Source organism: Callorhinchus milii, unplaced genomic scaffold (assembly GCF_018977255.1).
Source record: "Callorhinchus milii isolate IMCB2004 unplaced genomic scaffold, IMCB_Cmil_1.0 Scaffold3, whole genome shotgun sequence".
In the NCBI taxonomy this organism is placed as follows: domain Eukaryota; kingdom Metazoa; phylum Chordata; class Chondrichthyes; order Chimaeriformes; family Callorhinchidae; genus Callorhinchus; species Callorhinchus milii.
In genome coordinates this window covers 54,453,119-54,472,235 of record NW_024704744.1, presented here as the reverse complement: position 1 = coordinate 54,472,235, position 19,117 = coordinate 54,453,119, and the positions used below count along the sequence as shown (strand labels likewise).

The following is a 19,117-nucleotide window of genomic DNA, read 5'->3' as shown; positions in this document are numbered from 1 at the left end:
CCAAAAATCATACTGGAGGCCAACAATAACTCGAAAATCCTATTTTCCCAGCCCAACAACTCCTCCGTTTGCCCTCTCAGGCACCCTCAATCATCACATCTAACGCCAATATGAGGAGGTCATGGACTTCTTTACCTCTAGGATTGATAACATCTGCCTGGCAGCTTCAAACTTCTGCCCCGTGTCGCCTACCACCACCTCCATTCCATCTCTCACCCACCCTACCCTCAGTAAATACCACGGCCCCCATCCTACATTCATTGCCCCCATCTCTCCTTCCCTCTCATCCACCATCACCACAATGAAACCCACCACCTGCTGCCTCAACCCCCTCCCCACCCAACTGCTGATCACTCAGCTCCCCCTCCTCGCCCACTGCTGGCAGACACTATTAACCAGTTTCTCTCCTCAGGATCAGTCCCACTCGCCCGCAAAACTGTGGGCATCAACCCCCCCCCCCCCCCATTTTATTAAAGAAAATCTACCCTCGATCTCCAATCTCGGCCACTACCACCCTATCTCAAACCTGCTTTTCCTTGCCAATGGTCTGGAACACATTGTTGCCAACCAACTTCGCGCACACCTCTCCCTCCACACCCTACTCGAACCCTTCCAGTCCAGTTTCTGTCCTGCCCACAGTACAGACAAGGCTCGTGAAAGTCACAAACAATATCCTCTCTATCTGTGACCAGGGCTCACTCTGCCTCTTTCTCCTCTCTGCTGTGTTTGACATCCTCCTCCATCACCTGTCCTCCATCATCCACCTCAGTGGGACCGCACTCACTTGGTTCGAATCCTACCTTACAAACTGCCAGCACTACATTTCTGCAAATGGCTTTCTTCTCGTTTCTATGGGTCACCTGTGGGGTACCCCAAGGATCCACCCTTGGCTCCTTCTCCTCCTCATATATATCCTCCCTCTCGGTGATGTCATCCGCAACACGGGGTTAACTTCCACATGTTTGCAGATGACATTCAACTCTACTTTTCCACTTCCAGCTGCAACCCCCAGTCCCCTGATGTTCTGTCAGCTTGTCTGTCAGACTCAAGAGCTGGATGAGAGCAAATTTCCTGCAGTTAAATGTCAACAAGACAGAAGCCATACTCTTTGGCTCCCGTCGATGTCTTCTGTCGCAAGGTTCCGACCTCCTCAACCTATCCGACCTGTCCTTAAAACTTTCCGAACCCATGCACAACTTAGGGGTCAGGCTCAATCCCCAGTTATTCTTCCTCCCCCACATCCGGTCCCTGACCAGCATCGCTTTCTTCCATCTCTGCCACATTGCCTTCAGCCAGTACGCCCCAAAACTTTGGAACTCTCTCCCTCAACCCATTCGCCTCGCCCCTTCCTTTCCCATCTTCAGGTCGCGCCTGAAGACCTTCTTCTTCGATCGTGCCTACAGTCACCTTCCCCCTCCCCCTGGCTTGGCCTTGGGCTTCACCATTGTTAAGCGCTCTGAGATGCTGCCCAGCATGGAGGGTGCTACAAATTTGCGCTCATCAGAACTTTGGGACATCCTCCTGACGTGAAAGGTGCTCTATAAATGTAATTTTGTTGTTGTTGCTATATAAGTGCAAGTTGTTGTTGCTGTCAGAAGGACAGCTCAAAGTGTTTCACTGGATTCACTGGAGTGACTGTGTATTTGTAGGCAAATGTGGCGCACAGCAATATCCCACTGACAGCCATGAAACAAATGATCAATTTTACTCAGGGGATTATTGGCTGGCATAATGGGCTAGCATTTCTTCTCTTTTCAAATAGCGCCATAGGATCTTTAACGTCCACCTGAACACGCACACGGGACCTCAGATTAACAATACATCCGAAAGACGACACCTCCGACAATGCAACATACACCAGCTCTGCATTGGAGTGTCAACTTAAACTATGTGAGTTCAAGTCCCAAAATGGGATTTGAACCCACAACCTTCTGATTCAGAGACAAGAGTGAGCCAAGCTGACACTATAAATTGCAGTGGGGATTCTTTCTGGAAACCAGATGTGGGTCACACCACCCCACGGATACTCTGCTCTGAATCGATTTATTTCCGGAGCAGAGTTCCCACAGGTCAGTGTGACATGCTTCAGTTTACCAAATGGAGTCACTGCTATAATCACCACAATGTAGACCTAGTATAAGTGGTACAGTGCAGCTTTCAGTAAAGATACTCACTTTGAATTGAAGCATTGCAAAGGATCAGTGGAAATCAACAGGGCCAGACAGCTGAAGCTCCAGTGTTAATAATTTTATTTAAAAGAACTAAATGGTGCACACACAATTGAAGGCTTTCTGTAGGTTACCTTTTTAGGACTGTCTGTGCAAAGCTATAATCACTTTAATAACATTTAGCTTTTACTCGTTGTAAGAAATCTACTTTCGTTAAACATATACCACATGCGTGCTATAGCATTAAGTGAAGTCAAGGCATTTTAGTGATGTAATAGATATTTTTGCAACTAGATGAAAAACACAGCTTGTTAATAAGTTAGTTATATTTCTCACTATATATGACAGGAGGTCAGCTCTTCAATGCAGGTTGTGGAGTAAACACAGCATTGTAATGCTCAGTATGTTGTTACAGTAGATTAATTTACTCAAACTAGACAGTCCCAAGTTTGAAAGAAAGGCACAAGTTGATAGACATGCAAAGGGCAGTGGTGAATTCTGCATCTGGTCAGTCTCCTTCAGGGGTTGCATTGTGCATTACATCAATGGGATCTTCATCACCTGTATTCTGGTGAGGCACTTGTAGGCTTCTGAAGTGCTAGGGGACACTACCCCGCATGAAGGGCGCTATATAAATGCAAGTTGTTGTTGCTTGTGTCTGTCCCAATTGATTTGTGGAGATTTCTGGGATGTTGTAGAGTTAGTATCTGACATTTGGGAGGGCAAATTCCAATGGGCCTAGTTACGTGATGGTAAGAAACTGGTGAGCTATCCAAGCAGCTGAATGATTTTATAACACAACATTTAACATGCTCCTCAGGTAACTACAAGCAATGCATCCCATTGGCAGTGCTCAGTACCAATAAGTCTCAGTGAGATTGTTTTCAACTCCAGAGTTTCAAAAGTCAGTTCTTGTACATGTCTTAACATGACAGCAAGTGTCGTTGCTCAGCTTTTGGCACCTGGACTCTGATGAAATGCCTTCTAAAACACTACTTAATTAATCCTCTCTCACAATAAGTGCCAATGGGTAGCGGCAGTCCATAGGATTTTCTCAGAATTCATTTGCTGAGACAAATAGTGTGATCCTTGACACATGCTTGGCCTGGAAAGTGCGATCAAGGTATTCTGACATGTCCACATCCACCTCTGTCACCCAAGGACCTTTCAAGGGCTGAACAAGAATGAGCTCTCCAGTGTGTCTGTCTGAACGCTGCACAACAAACTGCCCTCTGCTGTTCCCTCCCACAATCCCAAACCGTAAGCTGTCAGGTCCAGGCCTTCCTGGGGCAGCGGCTGTGGCCATGCGGAACAGGGTGACTGGAGTGTTCAGGTTTGAGGGTAGAGACAGGTAGTGGAAAGAGATGGTCTTGGGGGCGTGATGGCAGGATCTGCTGTTCATAGGGCAAGGATTCCGTTCACATTGGCTGAATAAACAAGAATCGTACTTTAGCAATGTTTGAAAAAAAATTACATCTTCATATTGGGATCATTTATGCAGTTTGGGCCATTAGCAGAACTTTCAAGGAGTTATAAAATCTCTTAGCACTTTTGTTTTTATCAATTCAAGATTAAAACGGTTGCATGCTTGGTCATACTGCTGTGTGAGATGAATAGTAATAATTTAGATTTTATTAATAATAATGTAATATTTTTCTACTGAGACTTTTTGTTTAGAGAAAAAACAATAAATTGGACACTTCAATCCACGACTATCTGTGGGACATTGCAGTGCACAATTGGCTGCCGCATTTTGCCCATGAATATACAGTTAATTCACTTTACAATATATTCTGTGAAGCACTTTGAGACATCTAGAAGACGTGAAAAACGCTATATCAAATGCAAGGATTATTATTATTATTTATATTTTGTTACTATTTGAATTTACTCTTATATTGTTGAGAAGGACACTCAGATTTTAGTCCCACAGAGCAGGTACTCATGACATTCAGAGTCTCACAGAGAAGTCATCAGGTAAATTTACAATTGGTTATCAATCTATCACTGACAGAGATATTTGTTAATGTAGTGTGTATAGATGAGACAATATTAGCTCTTCTCTCCTGGAGTTAAACAAAGCAAAGTATGATTTCCAGAGAGCGAGAGGAGTTTATGTAGCTTATGTTAGTGGATTGGTATTTTTTGTAGCTAATGCTCAAAAGGTTGTTTGGTATCCAGAGACCCAATACTTTCTCGACTGGCCATGTGAATTCTCACCTAAAATATTGTTCAATGCTGGGCCTCAGACTACAATAATAATTTGCATGATTTTCACGAGGGGTGTATGTCTCAAAACACTTTACACAAATTCCTGAATACCTCATATGTGAGAGTTCAGACGCAGACTTGTAAATTTATAAGTGATTGTTTTACTTACAATGGTGATGTTTTAACATAGCTGACATTCCCATGTGACTTTGGACACTCAGGATTGACACATTGAAAAGCTCCTCCTGTATTGATACAAGTGTTTCCTCTCGTGCAGTTGTGCTGTGATGTAGCACACTCGTCTATATCTGTAAAATAAGACCAAACACAATTCTCAAAAGTCTAGAGTAACCATTCCTGTCCTTGAACAATTTAGCGTCTTCATTTTATACCAAGGTTTTCACCATTCATAACACGCCGACTCCTGTGGGATTAAGCATTTCCAAAAGCCAGAGTGAGGAGAGAGACATCTACAGCCTAGTTAATATCTGAATTCTTGCACATTGGGAATCTGTTGCTTCAGTTATGAGGGGATTCTTGAGAAATGATGGCTGTTTCCTGAAAAAATGAAAAGGTGATATGATCAAAGTCTTCATAATCCTGAAGGTTATGATAGGGTACTTAGTAATACATTGTTTCCACTAGGCGGAGAGTCGGTAACAAATGTGTCCAACCTTCAGATACAGTAATTGCAAAAAAAAAGTAATGGGGGTCAAAGAAAATTTTGTGCACAAAGACTGGTTGGAATGTGAATTCTCTGTCACAAACCATTTACGAGGTAGAACCCATATGTTGTTTTAAAGGGTATTAAATAGGTGCTTGAAAAGGAGCAATATTAAGGTCTCCGGCACCTTGGGACATCCTCTCGATGTAAAAGGTGCTATACAAATATAATTTTGTATTGTACAAAGCCCTGAAATTTATCTTATTTAAGAACAAACATAATTTTAGATTTTTTTTGCTGAAAAGTGTGGAAAACTGTTTTCTAAACTATACAATACAATTTGTATAGTGCCTTTCACATTAAGAGGATATTTCACTTTAAGCACAAGACTAAACTTAAGAGTTTTCCAAATTCTGCACAATGTTGTGTCTCAGGAGAGTGGGTCTGGATCAAGTGGCTCATGTGGACAAAACCGAGGCACAAACTTAATGAACCAAACAGCCTGATTCATGTTACCTTCTGTGGTTCTATATTGTTTAAATGCAACTGGAATCCTTGATCAGATTTACTCGTGGCTTCCAGCTAACTGGAGGTTTGCTCAACCTGTGACTCACCCTCACAGCTCCGGCCATCACTCAGGAGCTTGTAGGCAGGAGGACAGCTGCAGCGGTAGGAGCCGGGGATGTTGATACAGGTGTGTACACAGAGGCTTGGAACCCCGTCCAACTGGTAAACCTCACACTCATTCACATCTGCACAGAGAAAATAAAGCAATTCCTTAGCAGGGGTAGAAACTCCACCTGGGTCTAGATTTACTCAGTTATGATTTCAGAGAGTCCAACATTTGTCAAGTTATTTACTCAGTTACGATTTCAGAGAGTCCAACATTTATCTAGTCAAGCAGAAACAATTGAATTACTTTGCTTTGTTGACATCAGACTAAGCCATTCCTCATTGACCTAGGATTTGTGCTGTCAGTATTAAGGTGGCAATGCCTAGGGAATATACCTAGTTTCCAGCTGTAATTTTACACTATTATTTTAGGTAGGTCAGGTTCTGTACAGAACGTATTAATAAGGTAAAAGTTACAGCCCACAGAGAAATCCCATTTTTCTGTATTTCCAGATTCCTACACTTCTCAGAGTCAGATATTCAATGTTAGGTGTAAGGGCATTTAAGACATGGATCGTGATTTTTTAAATTGAAGTGATGAGATTGTGCTGTCCTGTAGGGTTAAAGGTCTCAGTGCTGTTTATTCCAATAAAAGATAAACACCTGTGGCAGAAAGCAAGGCTCGCACCTTCATCTTTTCTCAAGTTGCTCTGATCGCCTTGGAACATCCTCCTGACGTGAAAGACCTTCTGCAAATGTAATTTGGTGGTGGTGGTTGCCTGTCAGGAACATATTTGTTTTCATTGTGGTGGCCTACCTTTACACATGCTGTTCTCGCTGCTCCCACTCATGTGGAAGCCCGCGTCACAACTGCAATGCTGGGTCCTCTCAATCTTGGCACAGCGGGCTTTCCGGCTAAAGGATGAGTCGCTCAGTGTGCTCCAATCTGCAGCTAGAGGAAAAACAGAGAAAAGTAGCAGAAAATAATTTGTACTGTTTTCTATTGCTATCTCTCTTTTCCTAGCTCTGTGGGGAGTACGGAATCCAGTGACTCCAACAGTTTAATACGTTCTGCTCACTGGCTATGGCAGGCAGCAACCTAAGGTCTGGTTTATTGGGATGCACCAAGACAATGGAATAAGACACAGGTTTAAAGTTGCAAAGGGCAATTTTAGGGAAGGCATCAGATGATGAATCATAACTGGAAAAGGTTACTAGCAAGGATGGTTGAGGCCAGGGCCCTGGAATAGGTTACATCTATTTATCAATTTATTTGCTATGATATTATGAACTGCAGAAATCTATCTTTAATGTTGAGCCTGAATTTGGACGTCTGGTTTGATCGGTGAGTCAGGAACTAGAAAGCATCAATTTAAGATAGTTAGCAAGCAACTGGGAAGTTTAGGGGAATTATTTTCAGGCACAGAGTAGTTAGGATATGGAATACCCTGCTGGGAGTGATGGTGAGGTAGAATCTATATTAGCTTTCAAGAGGGAAATAGATAAATACCTTAAAAAGTCAGCTGCAGGAGTATGGGGAAAGGATCTAAAATGGTTGCTCTTGAGGGAGCTGACACAGAGATGAATGGCCTTCCATGCTGTAAATGTTTATGGTTCTCTGGTTTCTATGGGTCATACTCTTAAACGTGGAGGGCACTATATAAGTGCAAGTTGTTGTTGTTGTTTGCATGCGTCAGGCACCCAGCTGACCAAACAAGCATTTTCTTCCCAGGACTGATATCAGCATGACCACTATAACATTCATAAGACAGCGTTTAGGGGATGTATAAAATGCGTCTAGGGGATCTTAAATAACATTTAGAAGGAACTACTTAATGCGATTGTGGAACTTGCTGCCGGAAGTGGTGTTTGAACCAGATAGTATAAATGCATTCAGGAGGAAGCTTAGAGGTTTCCATGCTGTCCATTCTTTGTAAATCTTTGAAAATAAAGCAGCAACAGCAACTCCAAGCTGAGGAACAATGGAGTATAAACCTCTACTGTATTTTCATGAAGAGTTTCAACCATCTTGTATTGAAATGATTGAAGAATATTGAAATGTTTACTAAACCTCGATATCCCAGCAACCATCAGTGAATGGTTGGAAATCTAATGTAAGAGTGGGATATTGTTACTCTTCACCCATGACAGTAGTCAGCCATCTGATTTCAGATGACCCAGTTTCCTAATATGACTGATTGATCATCATGATATAAGTGAAGATCAAATGGGTCAATGCAGCAGAGGAACATTTCCTGCTCTGAATAGTGGTTTTAGCTTTTTCTGCTTCAAACCTTTTTTGGGGCTCATTACAAGTGAGGAATGTGAGTATTGGGGGAATGTAATGCATTGCTATTTCAGGCATTCAGTATCAACATAACATGCTAAAACCAGGTAGAGCTACAAAGCAAAGCTCCCTCTACTCTGTCAAACGATGAGATCTAACCTTCAGCGATCATTAAAAGAACCCTTTTCACAAAGTCTTTACAATGGGACATAATGTATAAAGATTGGTATTTCCAGCAATCAGCCAGGCTAGATCTACTCTATGTATGTAACATTTCACAGCATCCAGATTTTGACCAATTCTTTAGCACAGCCTTAATTTGAACCAATTTTCTCTGTTCTTTTAAGAACTGCAGAAAATTAACTTCAAGGTTGAGGACAGCACTTTAAAAATTGCCACTGAGATGGACTGAACACTGACTGAAAATACAAAATAGGCAAAGTGAATTTGTAAAATTTGATTTGTGAAGAAACAGTATTTTTAAATAATATTCTTTATTCAGTAAAAAAATTGTATTTGAAAAATATGTTTCTACAAAATTCCTTTAAGCACTCTTTCTCATGTTGATCATGTTGAAATTATAAAATCACTTTGCATCCCAATGGTAATTATTAAAGTGCTGACCTCAATTTTAAAGTTAATTTCCTGCAGTTCTTAAAATAACATAGAAAAATGGCTTCAAAAATAAGGCTGTGTTTAAAAAAAAGGTCAAAATCTGGATGCTCTGAAATGTTGATCATTTTCCTTATGGAGTCTGGCTCAGGCATTTGACCCGTAGCTATTGCTGGAACGAGCTACTTGCATTCACTCTCGGAATCCAAGAAATAATTCCCCCATTTCTTTTCCAGACATTACAAACCTGTCTGCACCGGGTGCTGGCAGCTGTTCCCCATCCAGTCAATTGGACAAGAACATCTGTACTGGTTTCCGGTGTCCACACAGGTCCCTCCGTTCTGGCAGGGGTTGCTCGCACATTTGCTAATTTCTAAAGAAGAACAATGCATCTAAGAAATAGACAGTGAAACATAGGCCAGGCACATGGCTAGAGAAAGCCATTGTGGTCCTCCAAATAATGCTTGAAGTGCTACTCTATCTCTAATACGATTCACAATACGATTCAGACAGAAAATACAATATAAGAAAATTGGATTTTTTNGGTCAGCCATGTTTCTGATACGTGTGGAAAACCATCACCATTCTTAAGAGTATCCAAACCAAGCAAAATTCCATGCATCCCACCTACTTATGGGATTTCCCTTGTTTTGGAATGGAATGTGCACTCACTATCTGGAGAGACATCTGAGCAACTGGTGGTCATTGAAAATCTACATTCCAGGTTTGTCTATCACTCTTCGTTCAGTCCAGAAAGATGTGTCTAGTCTAGAACATTACTTACTGGGGAAGTAAGTACGTTGTCCGTTTCTTGTCGCATACAATGTATCATTTCAACTTTACATAGTTTGCATATTGTGCTGACCTGTATTGAGTTACATGGTAAGTCCTCCCTCAAGAGAAAGGTCTTGCTCTACTCCAGGACTAACCCAAGCAACATGAAGGAATTTGGAAAAAAACATATGACATTCCTTCGTTCCACATCAAAATTCCACATGGTTTAGTCTTTAAATTGGCTCAGTAGCACTGTCACCTCTGAGTAAATTCAAACCCACATTGGGACTTTAACTTTGTAACCTCAGCTGAGATGCGCATGCAGTGTTGGGGGTGCATTGTTGGAGATCCCATCCTTCAAATAAGATGTTAAATTGAGGTCCTGTCTGCCTGTTCAGGTGGATATTAAAGATTCCATGGAACTGCTCAAAAGAGAAGGGAGTTCCTCCCAGTGTCCAAGCCAATAATTGGTCATAGCTCTTTGTGAAATATTGCTGTATGCAAATTGGCTCCTGTGTTTGCCTATAAAATACAGGGCTTACAATTTACAATAAATCCTTTACCATGTTTTGAAATCTCCTCCTGACATGATATCAAATACAAGGATTCCAGTTTATTCGGGTGCTTTAAACTTATCTAAAATGCTTCATTGGAAGTGCCTCCTCATTGGCTGTTACTCTAAAGTTGACTTTTAACAGCAATGAATTTGCCACGTAGGATTTCGGATGGAAGCATAAAGTTCCACCACACCCAACCTCAAATAAGCTTTATGCACATTCATTACAATCAGAGAAATTTCATTCCCCTAGGCCAGGTAATTCCTCATGCCACTTAGTGTAGCAAAATTGACATCAGGCATTGTCAGGACCATTCAGTCTGTGATAGCAAACATCTTCAGAGAAGCAGCCTGAGGAATTTCAGAATTAAAATATAAATAATTTAAATGATCTATGCATTTAATATAATGCCTATTATATTGAAACGTCTTCAAGCTTTTCATAGGCAATTACTGTGAAGTGCAGTGGCTGTGTATTTCTAGGTGAATGGGGCAACTAATTTGCACGCAGAACATCCCACAAACAACCTTAAAGTGAATGACCAATTTAATCTTTGACAACTTCATGCTTTCCACAATTCATTATGTCTCTTAATGTCTAATTGCACAGCTATTTACAGTGCAGCAGCTGACTCTCTAGGGCAGACTACCAGAGATTTCTCAGCCAAAACTAGGTGTGGTAGCCATCACTAGCATGCTCTGAATACTTCTGGACCGTTAGACCATGAAATGAGTTAATTAAATGTCTGAGAGTATTAACCCATGCCTCCTTGACCTCCACAATCCACTGAGCCAGGCAGCTGCAGTAGGGGAGTGAGACGTGTGAGCACAGGTACACTCCGACAGGTAAAGTTTACTTGATGGGAAAGATTATATCGCTGGAATGTATGACCAAATATTATTAACAACAGAGGAAGCCATACAGGTTGCCAGAAAGGGAATCTGATGCTTTTGGTTTTATTTAAGAACCCGGTTCAGCTAACTTTGATTAGATAATGACAAGTTTCAGCCTGAGACTATAACAAGCACAGGTTGCTATGAATGTAACCATATCTCAAATAAGCATTATGTTGACACCTAATTAAGGTTTCACAAGATAGTGTTAGATGAAAACTTTTCTTAGATGGGAAATTGGACAGGCATGACACATGTGTAGATTTGTTAGAAATGTTGTTCATTCCACAGCTGAAGTGTTAAATCAGCCTTTTTTGTTGCCAATGTTTTCCCCTAAAGGTGTTTTGACTCCTTTTTCATTCGACTAGGACCTGTTAGGTGGCTTAAGCAGATCAGAACTTGACTGGCATTCAGAAGGTCACAAAGATTACGTGGAATGTGCAGCACAGAAACAGGCCACCCAGCCCAACCAGTCTGTGCCAGTGTTTATACTTCACACAAGTCTTCACCCATTCTTTACTCCCTCCCATACCCTTCTATTCCTCTCCCCCTCATGTGAAAGTGTAGTTTCCTCTTGAATACATCTATACTATCTGATTCAACCATTGCTTCAAGCTGTGAGTTCCACAATCTCATTACCCTCTGCGTGAAGTAGTTCCTCCTCAATTCTCTTTTAGTCACTTCCTTATATTTGTAAGCCCTGCTTATGGACACCACAACCAGTGGAATTAGCCTATTTGATGTTAACCTTTTTATAATTTTAAACACTTCTATTAGGTTCCTCCCTTAAACGACTCTTTTCTAGCGGAAAAAGGTTTAACCTATCCAGTCGGTCCTGAACTTGCCAGCCTTGTTATCTTCCTCATGAATCTACACTGTACTCTTTTCATCACTGATATATTGTTTTACAGTGTGAGGTCATGGTAAGGTCTTGAGCTACAAGACCACAGCAGAACAAACAACATCCCACTCATCCAACTTAGTCAACTTGTTTCATCCTTATTTGTTGTTTTTTCCAGGATGAGGGGAACACAAGTAACACAGTTCACTCACAGGAACATCTTTGTCACCAACCAGGAAGAACTGCACAGAGGTTAATCCTAGTTAAGATAGTAAAATAACAAATAACAACAAACGCAGTGACTTTGGTGGCATTAGGCTATACAAATGTAATCTTGTTGTTAGGGTGGGAGAGGGACTCTTTAGCCGTGTGAAATGATGGCTGGCTCAATGGTGCGGGATTCTAGTCCCAGCTATACCCGGCACAATGAGTAATGAGCTCTAACAGTTCTATGCTGGCTTGCAGAGGCAATAAGTATTGTGGTATCAATGTTCAAGCCAACTTGGTGTTGACACAGGCAGTCTCTTAACCTGCTTGGCAGCTGTCCCAGCTAATGGGCAATGCATGAAGTTTATTGGCTGGGTGAAGGTTTTTCTCTTAAGCAGTTACTTAGAAATTTACAGCAAAGAGGGCCATTCGTGTCACTTCTTTTTGAAGTTATAACAGCTATTTTTCAATAGTCGGCCTGGCATCTGACATACGTGGAATCTCTTCACCACGCTTAAGACTAAGAGTTCCACGTATAGATTCCACTAACTCATGGAAATTTCCCTGCGTCTGGAATGAAATGGCACTCTCTCCCTTCCCAGATACCCACCTGCCTTTTTTCCCATTACAACATCACTCTGCTTAGCTTCAACCGCCCATACTGGTAGTCTGTTAATAACACAATGTAAATAAATATTTCCTGGTGTCTGTGCTAAATGTGCCTTCATCATCCTGTATCTGTCTTGTGCATTATAAAGCACAGTGAGTTCCTGAGCCATTTCACTACCAGCCCACTAAGGCTTCTCTCAGCTCTACATCTTTCTCCTGATGTTCTGGTAAACATGGTTCTAACATCCCATTTCATAATTCCATAAAAAGTAATCTGGATTTACCTTTACACTCAGTTGGTTGTCCTGTCCACTGTCCATTGCTCTGACACAATCTACTATTGGAGCCAACAAGCTGAAAATCAGGTTGACAGAAAAAATGCACTTCATGATCCACGCTGTACTTGGAGCCAAACATTTTGCCATGTTTTGGGGCCTCCAGCGGAGGGCATGATGTGGCTGAAATTAAGTACAAATGGAAAAGGATGACTGCACAGTGTCTGGACATATAGAGAGGGGTGATAGTGAAGTGGTTGGACATAGTAATAGTATATTACACTGGACAAAATGCTCATAGAATACAATAAACTCCTGGTAACTCAACACTCGAAGGGAAATGAGTTCCACATCAATTTATGCGGATGACACACAAATCTACTTCTCCTCCAGCTGCGACTCTGAGCTGTGTGCCCAACCTCTGCCAAGCACCCACACCAGTCACAGGATAGGGCGGGAGGCCTCTGCAACGCAACACACTATAATCATAGTAATAATAATCCTTTCATTTGATATCACATCTGAGACGTCTCAAAGTGCTTCACAAAATACACTGTAAAGTGAATTGACCGTATATTTTTTGGGCGAACTCGGCAGCTAATTACGCACAGCAGTGTCCCACAAACAGTCGTGGATTGAGTGATCAAAATTTTTTTATTATTACCCACGGAAAAGTGATCCGCCAATCGACTAACACCCGGGTTCCTACTTACTGGTAAGTAAACAGAAGCATGTGGGGTAAGGAAACTTACCCAACATTTCGCACTGCCCGGGAATCAAACACAGGTCCTCTTGCTTGCGAGGCAAGTGCTCTAACCACTTAAGCTACAGGACTCCACAATTTGTGGCCCTATCTTATATATCAGTTATCCAATCAATTTTACATTGTAAGTAAAGGTGCTTACAAGAATTTCTAGAATGCGACTAGTTACGTGTTAAGTAGCTCAGTGGTTAGAGCACCCGCTTTGCAAGCAAAAGACCTGGGTTTGATTCCCGTCAGGGTGAAACCTTGGGCAAGTTTCTTTACATGCCTGATAATAATTCCTCAAGAAAAAAAAATCAATGATAAATTGGTCACTTCAATCCATGACTGTTTGTGGGACGCTGCTGTGCGCAATTGGCTGCTGTGTTTTGCCCACAAATATACAGTCAATTAACTTTACAGTATATTCTGTGAATCACTGTGAGACGTCTAAAAGACATGATAAGGCCCTATATCAAACGCAAGGATTATTATTATTATTAAGTGGAGTGACAAGTATAGCAGCCGGGATATTGACAGCGTGGTGATTTAAAAGGTAAAAACAAATTAAGCTAGGGTCCAGTTATCTGGAGTTTACTGTAGTTCACACACGTGGGTGAGAGGATTTATATCAAGAGTTGTCATTGCCAAATAATTTACATTTTTTCAACACTTCAAACATTCAACTATTTCAGGAAACAGATTTAATGAAACGTAAATTGGACAGCCACATCACAGTTAAAAAAATTCCTCCGAACTGTGATGTGGTTGTATTAAAAGCAGGAGTGCGGTAGCTTAAATTTAGTCATTCAAATTGATCATTCATTCTATGGCTGTTTGTGGGACACTGCTGAGTGCAAACTGGCTGCTGCGTTTTGCCCAGAATATACAGAGTCATAACCACTTTATAGTTTCAAATCCACAATGGGACTTGGAACTCAAATGATAGGGGCTGACACTGTATTGCAGTGCATTGTTAGAGGCACTGTCCTTCAAATGCGATGTTAAACTGAGGTCCTATCTGCCTGTTGAGGTGGACATTAAAGATCCCATGGCAATATTCGAAATGAGAAGGGAGTTTCTCTCAGTATTCTGGCCAACAATCCCCCAAATAAAATTGGTTATTCATTTAGTGGCTACTTGTGGGACTTTGCTGTGTGCAAAATTGGCTGGTGCATTCACCTACAAAATACAATCACTACACTTTACAGTAAATCCTGTGAAGCATTTTGAGACAAACTCCTAATAACACCTAACATGATATAATAATATATCAGATATTAGGATTATTCCAAATATAATATTAGGGGGGACTTTCATTCCAATCATAATGCAACTTCCCCAATCTTCCCTCTCAATTGGTGAGCATCCAGTGGAGATAAAATAGGTTGACAAATACAGGGAGTTAGTAACGATAATTACACGGTGAGTTTACAGAAAGAGCAATATTTCTCCTGCATTAAGTGGTAACATACCTGTGACCTGATCTGCAGGTGGTTTGGTAATTGATTTCTGTAAGGCAGAGAGCCTGGCTTTCATGATGCGGATTCCATCAGTAAAACGACTTTCCTGTCCTTTTAGAAATTGCTGCATTTGCCGGATGGCGATCAGGACCTGCTGCCTGTCCAGGCAACTCTATCCAATAGAAATACAACCAGAGTTATAAGGCTCATTCTGCCTTTGTTCCTCACAGTGTTTGCATATTGTGTGCATAAAACAACAATAACTTTCATTTATATAGCTCCCTTAAGGCAGGATAGTATCTCGGATCGTTTATACATGTGCTGGTGTATCTATGTGATTTGTCTGTTTGTGGGACACTGCTGTGTGCAATTAGCTGCCGCATTTTGCCCATAAAGTACACAGTCAATCCACTTTCCAGTATATTCTATGAAGCGCTTTGAGACGACGTGATAAGGCGCTATATCAAATGCAAGGATTATTATGTGTATTTATGCATATGAATATTTGGGTACGGATTTGTGTACTATTCTATTTTTCAATGGACTACTCCACCAGCAGGAAGATCAAGCAGCAGACAGGATGTGGGCTATGGCTCAGGGTTCTGGAGGTAAGGGTATCTGGATATAAAGGTTACCTGTGGGGCTATGGGGAAGGGACGTGGCAAGTAATACTAGCAGCATTCCATCACAACACAGTAAAAGATTAGATCTTGTGATTCTGAGATGAATTAAATTCACATTACATCAATTACTTTCTGTATTTCTCAATTGTGCAGGACTGATGATATGGGAGTGACATCTGTGGGACGCTGCTGTGCGCAATTAGCTGCCGCGTTTCGCCCACAAAATATACAGTCATTTCACTTTATATCCTGTGAAGTGCTTTGAGACGTCTCGAAGGCATGATAAGGCGCTATATCAAATGCAAATTATTATTATTATATTATTATATTATTATTAAACATTGTTGGGTCTATTATTCAGCAATTACTATCTGTAGCAAACCTTTCATTGCCCATTCTAAACATTGACTGTAAACAATTTGGCAATGGGTGCAAGATTAAGAATTACTCTTGTGCTATGACTGAACTCCAGGATCAATAAAGACCCAGTATTGTGCAGCATCAGTGTCCATTTCACATCTCACACCTCTATCTGTAAGTCTTTTCTCAGATTACTGTATTAATCACATGCCAACTTGATTCATTTGGTAGCACTCTTGCCCTGGATCAGAAAATTGAAGGCTCAAGCCTCATGTCAGAAATTGATTTCAATATCTAAGCTGACAGTCTGGTGCAATACTAGGGTTCTCACCTGCTTGTCCTCAGGTGGATGTTAAAGATCTAACAACACTATAAAAAAGCAAAACAATTTCGTCCTGACCAGCAAATAGAACTGGCCATTCAACCCATGAATGTTTCCCAGGAAAATCTTGCAAAAAATATTCAGAGAAAACTAAAATAATCCCTCACCAGAAAGAAGCATTGAAGGAACACAGCTTGGAAGCACTAAAAGGAACAGACAGATGGAACAATTAATGAAATGGAAGAGTTTTATTTTATAAAGGAAACAAACCCGACTTCAATAGACTTAAAAGAGTGAAGAACAAAAGAAATCCTGCATACTTGGAGCTGGTTTACTATTTAAGCAAGATTTTATTGCACATTTCTGAAAACATATGTCCAAAGGTTTGTTTGTTAAAACATCAGTGCTCTTTACAAGAAAGGCGTAATCTGATGCCAGGGCTATTATTATCAAGAATCATATTATCGCTTTCATTTCCATACAATTTGAAAATGTATTTCTACTTAATTTGGATGTGTGTGTGTGTGTTTGTGTGTAAAGATCCACTTTAACAGTGACAGATAGGGCAACTGAGTGGGGATTTCCAATGAATTGCTTTGCTTGCCTCTCAGATGGAATCACCGAAGGAAAGAGACACAATGAGTCTTTTTATTTGGCGCATTATAACCCACGATGGGTTTCTTTTCTCAATCAAAACTGCACTCCAGTCTGTTCAGGCACGTTAATGCAATAAGTGTGCCAGCAGCCAGCCCACAGCAGTGTGAAGATTGCCTGGAGCTGTTCAAAAGCATTGACAGCAAAGCAAGACGACTTGTAGGAATCCTGTAGCTCAGTGGTTAGAGCACTCGCTTTGCAAGCGAGAGACCTGAGTTCAATTCCAGGCAGAGGGCGAAACCTTGGGCAAGTTTCCTTACTCCACACAGAGCCTAATAATAATCCCTCCAAAACAAAAACAATAATAAATTGGTCATTTTCAATCCCTGACTGTTTGTGGGACATTGCTGTGTGCAATTGGCTGCCGCGTTCGCCCACAAATATACAGTCAATTCACTTTACAGTCTATTCTGTGAAGCGCTTTGGGACGTCCTCCCGACGTGAAAAGCGCTATATCAAATGCAAGGATTATTATTATTATTGTGCCCAGGATTTATTTATCAGGTGTGAACGTGCACATAACATAAAGCAGTTTTAGTTTAAATTGCTGATCGTGTAATCTCAGAACGGATTGACAAACCATAAAGCAATTCATTCAGCATTCAACTTCCCATTCAACATCCCCTTCATTCTAAATAATTCGGAAAGAATGTCTATTAAATCTTTTTTTTTTGTAAACACTACTGTTGAAATTGCAACCGATTTAAAAAGTTTGCTGTCGTATGGAAATTTCAGCTTTTGTTTAAGGTAATTTGAAAGTGATGGAATAACTGTCATTACACTAGTGACAACCCTGTGTTTACAGTTGAATATTGCAAGATATCAGAATGCACAAAACGTGGAACTGGTGAAAATGTAACAGACTGACAACAGCCTAAATACTGCTGATATGGGACACGACAGTGAAAGGCCAAGACTTGCACCTCAGTATTGCATCTACAGTACTAAGTGGAGCATCAGTGCTAAAAGTGGCACTGAAACCTGTACATGAATACATTAATAAAGTAGACTTACGGCCTTATGTCCGGTATCAGTCGAAAATTGCACACAATTAATACACATTATGAACAAACCCTCTCTGTGGCTCTCATGCATTCCTGTCAATCGGATGCTCACAGCCAACAAAAGCCGCCGCGCTCCGGAGTGACCACTGTAACAGCCCTGAACGGGAATGCGGTGTGAGGTTGCAATGTAATATGACATTGCAATGTAATATGACATTGCAATGTAATATGACATTGCAATGTAATGAGATTGCAATGTAATGACATTGCAACCGCTGAGATAACTGGGGGCAAAGCACCCAAATAGCCAGCACCCGAATTACACGTTTAAAGTCCACTTAACGCACGCGGGGAAATGTGTTCTGACTCGGAGTGATCTGCCACCGCACATTACACAACACCCAGATTCAAATCCACCGGAGAGACCGGTTACCGATGAGATTGTTCCCTCAAACCTGCAGAGCCCTGACACAGCGGGTGCGGTGCGGTGCGGTGCGGTGCGGTGCGGCGCCTCTCTGGTCGAGGGAAAGCCTATCCTATCGGAAGACCCTTTTTTTTAAAAAAAATATCATTCTCCTTTTGTCGCTGATGATGTTTCCCCCCTCCCCCCCCCCCCCTCCCCTCCCCCATGAACACAGCACCAAAAGAAAGAGATGTGTGACTTGCCTGATCAGCCTGCGATGGGTAAAGACAGAGCACCGCCACACACACGCACAGGCTGCCCTGGATCCCAGAAACCATGCTCACAGCTGCTTTGTTTTGCTTTGAGAAAGATTCCTTAGGACCTGTTGTTGTTGTTGTTGTTGTTGTTGTTGTTGTTGTTGTTGTGACACGGGCTGACCTTGGCATCCACTGACAGGTGCATTCGCCAACACACACTTCGTTGCGCTCTCTGGATGGACGGCTATCCGGGAAAATGGGAATGATGCAGTGAGGTTGCAATGTGCTGGTCCTGGATGCAAGGAATCCGCTCTCAGGTTTGTTTTGTTGCTGTAATAAGATGGGGTGGGAGGGGTGGAGGGGTGGGAGGAGGAGGGGGGGGGGATGTGTGCTGGACTGGGAGCTCAGGGTGATGATTGGTGTGGCCTCACACTCCTGTTACACTGAACCTCCCGCCCCTCAAGGAGGTGTAAAGCTCACTGACTTGAAAAAGTTATTCCAATTTCGGAGTTATTCTTCTCATTGGTAGTTTACAAAAAAAAACGTCTCACCAGAACAGTTACAATGTGCTCCAGAGAT

The 19,117-nt window shown here is 41.6% G+C and overlaps 1 protein-coding gene across 2 annotated transcripts; it reads right to left on the bottom strand.

The window, feature by feature from the left end:
• Positions 1–2,232: 2,232 nt before the first annotated feature.
• On the bottom strand, positions 2,233–18,870 carry LOC103178935 (fibulin-7). 2 transcript variants are annotated; one of them, XM_042333276.1, is made up of 8 exons: positions 18,545–18,870; positions 14,928–15,087; positions 12,720–12,893; positions 8,802–8,927; positions 6,473–6,607; positions 5,658–5,795; positions 4,549–4,687; positions 2,233–3,595 (listed from the first exon to the last, which is right to left on the bottom strand). In XM_042333276.1, the coding sequence occupies exons 1-8, from the start codon at positions 18,725–18,727 to the stop codon at positions 3,223–3,225; spliced, it is 1,428 nt and encodes a 475-aa protein (XP_042189210.1). In that variant the 5' UTR covers positions 18,728–18,870; the 3' UTR covers positions 2,233–3,222. The 2 variants fall into 2 exon arrangements, with proteins under 2 accessions (XP_042189210.1, XP_042189211.1); XM_042333277.1 differs by lacking the exon at positions 8,802–8,927.
• Between the last annotated feature and the right edge of the window lie 247 nt (positions 18,871–19,117).

What these genes read in the sequence shown, in the direction of transcription:
- LOC103178935 (XM_042333276.1), bottom strand. Translation starts at nt 18,727, where the DNA reads ATGCCAAGGTCAGCCCGTGTCACAACAACAACAACAACAACAACAACA. An exon ending in ACCTGCAGATCAGGTCACAG is followed by an intron (nt 12,894 to 14,927) that starts GTATGTTACCAC and finishes ACTTAATTTCAG; the next exon opens with CCACATCATGCCCTCCGCTG. An exon ending in TGATGGCCGGAGCTGTGAGG is followed by an intron (nt 4,688 to 5,657) that starts GTGAGTCACAGG and finishes CTTATTTTACAG; the next exon opens with ATATAGACGAGTGTGCTACA.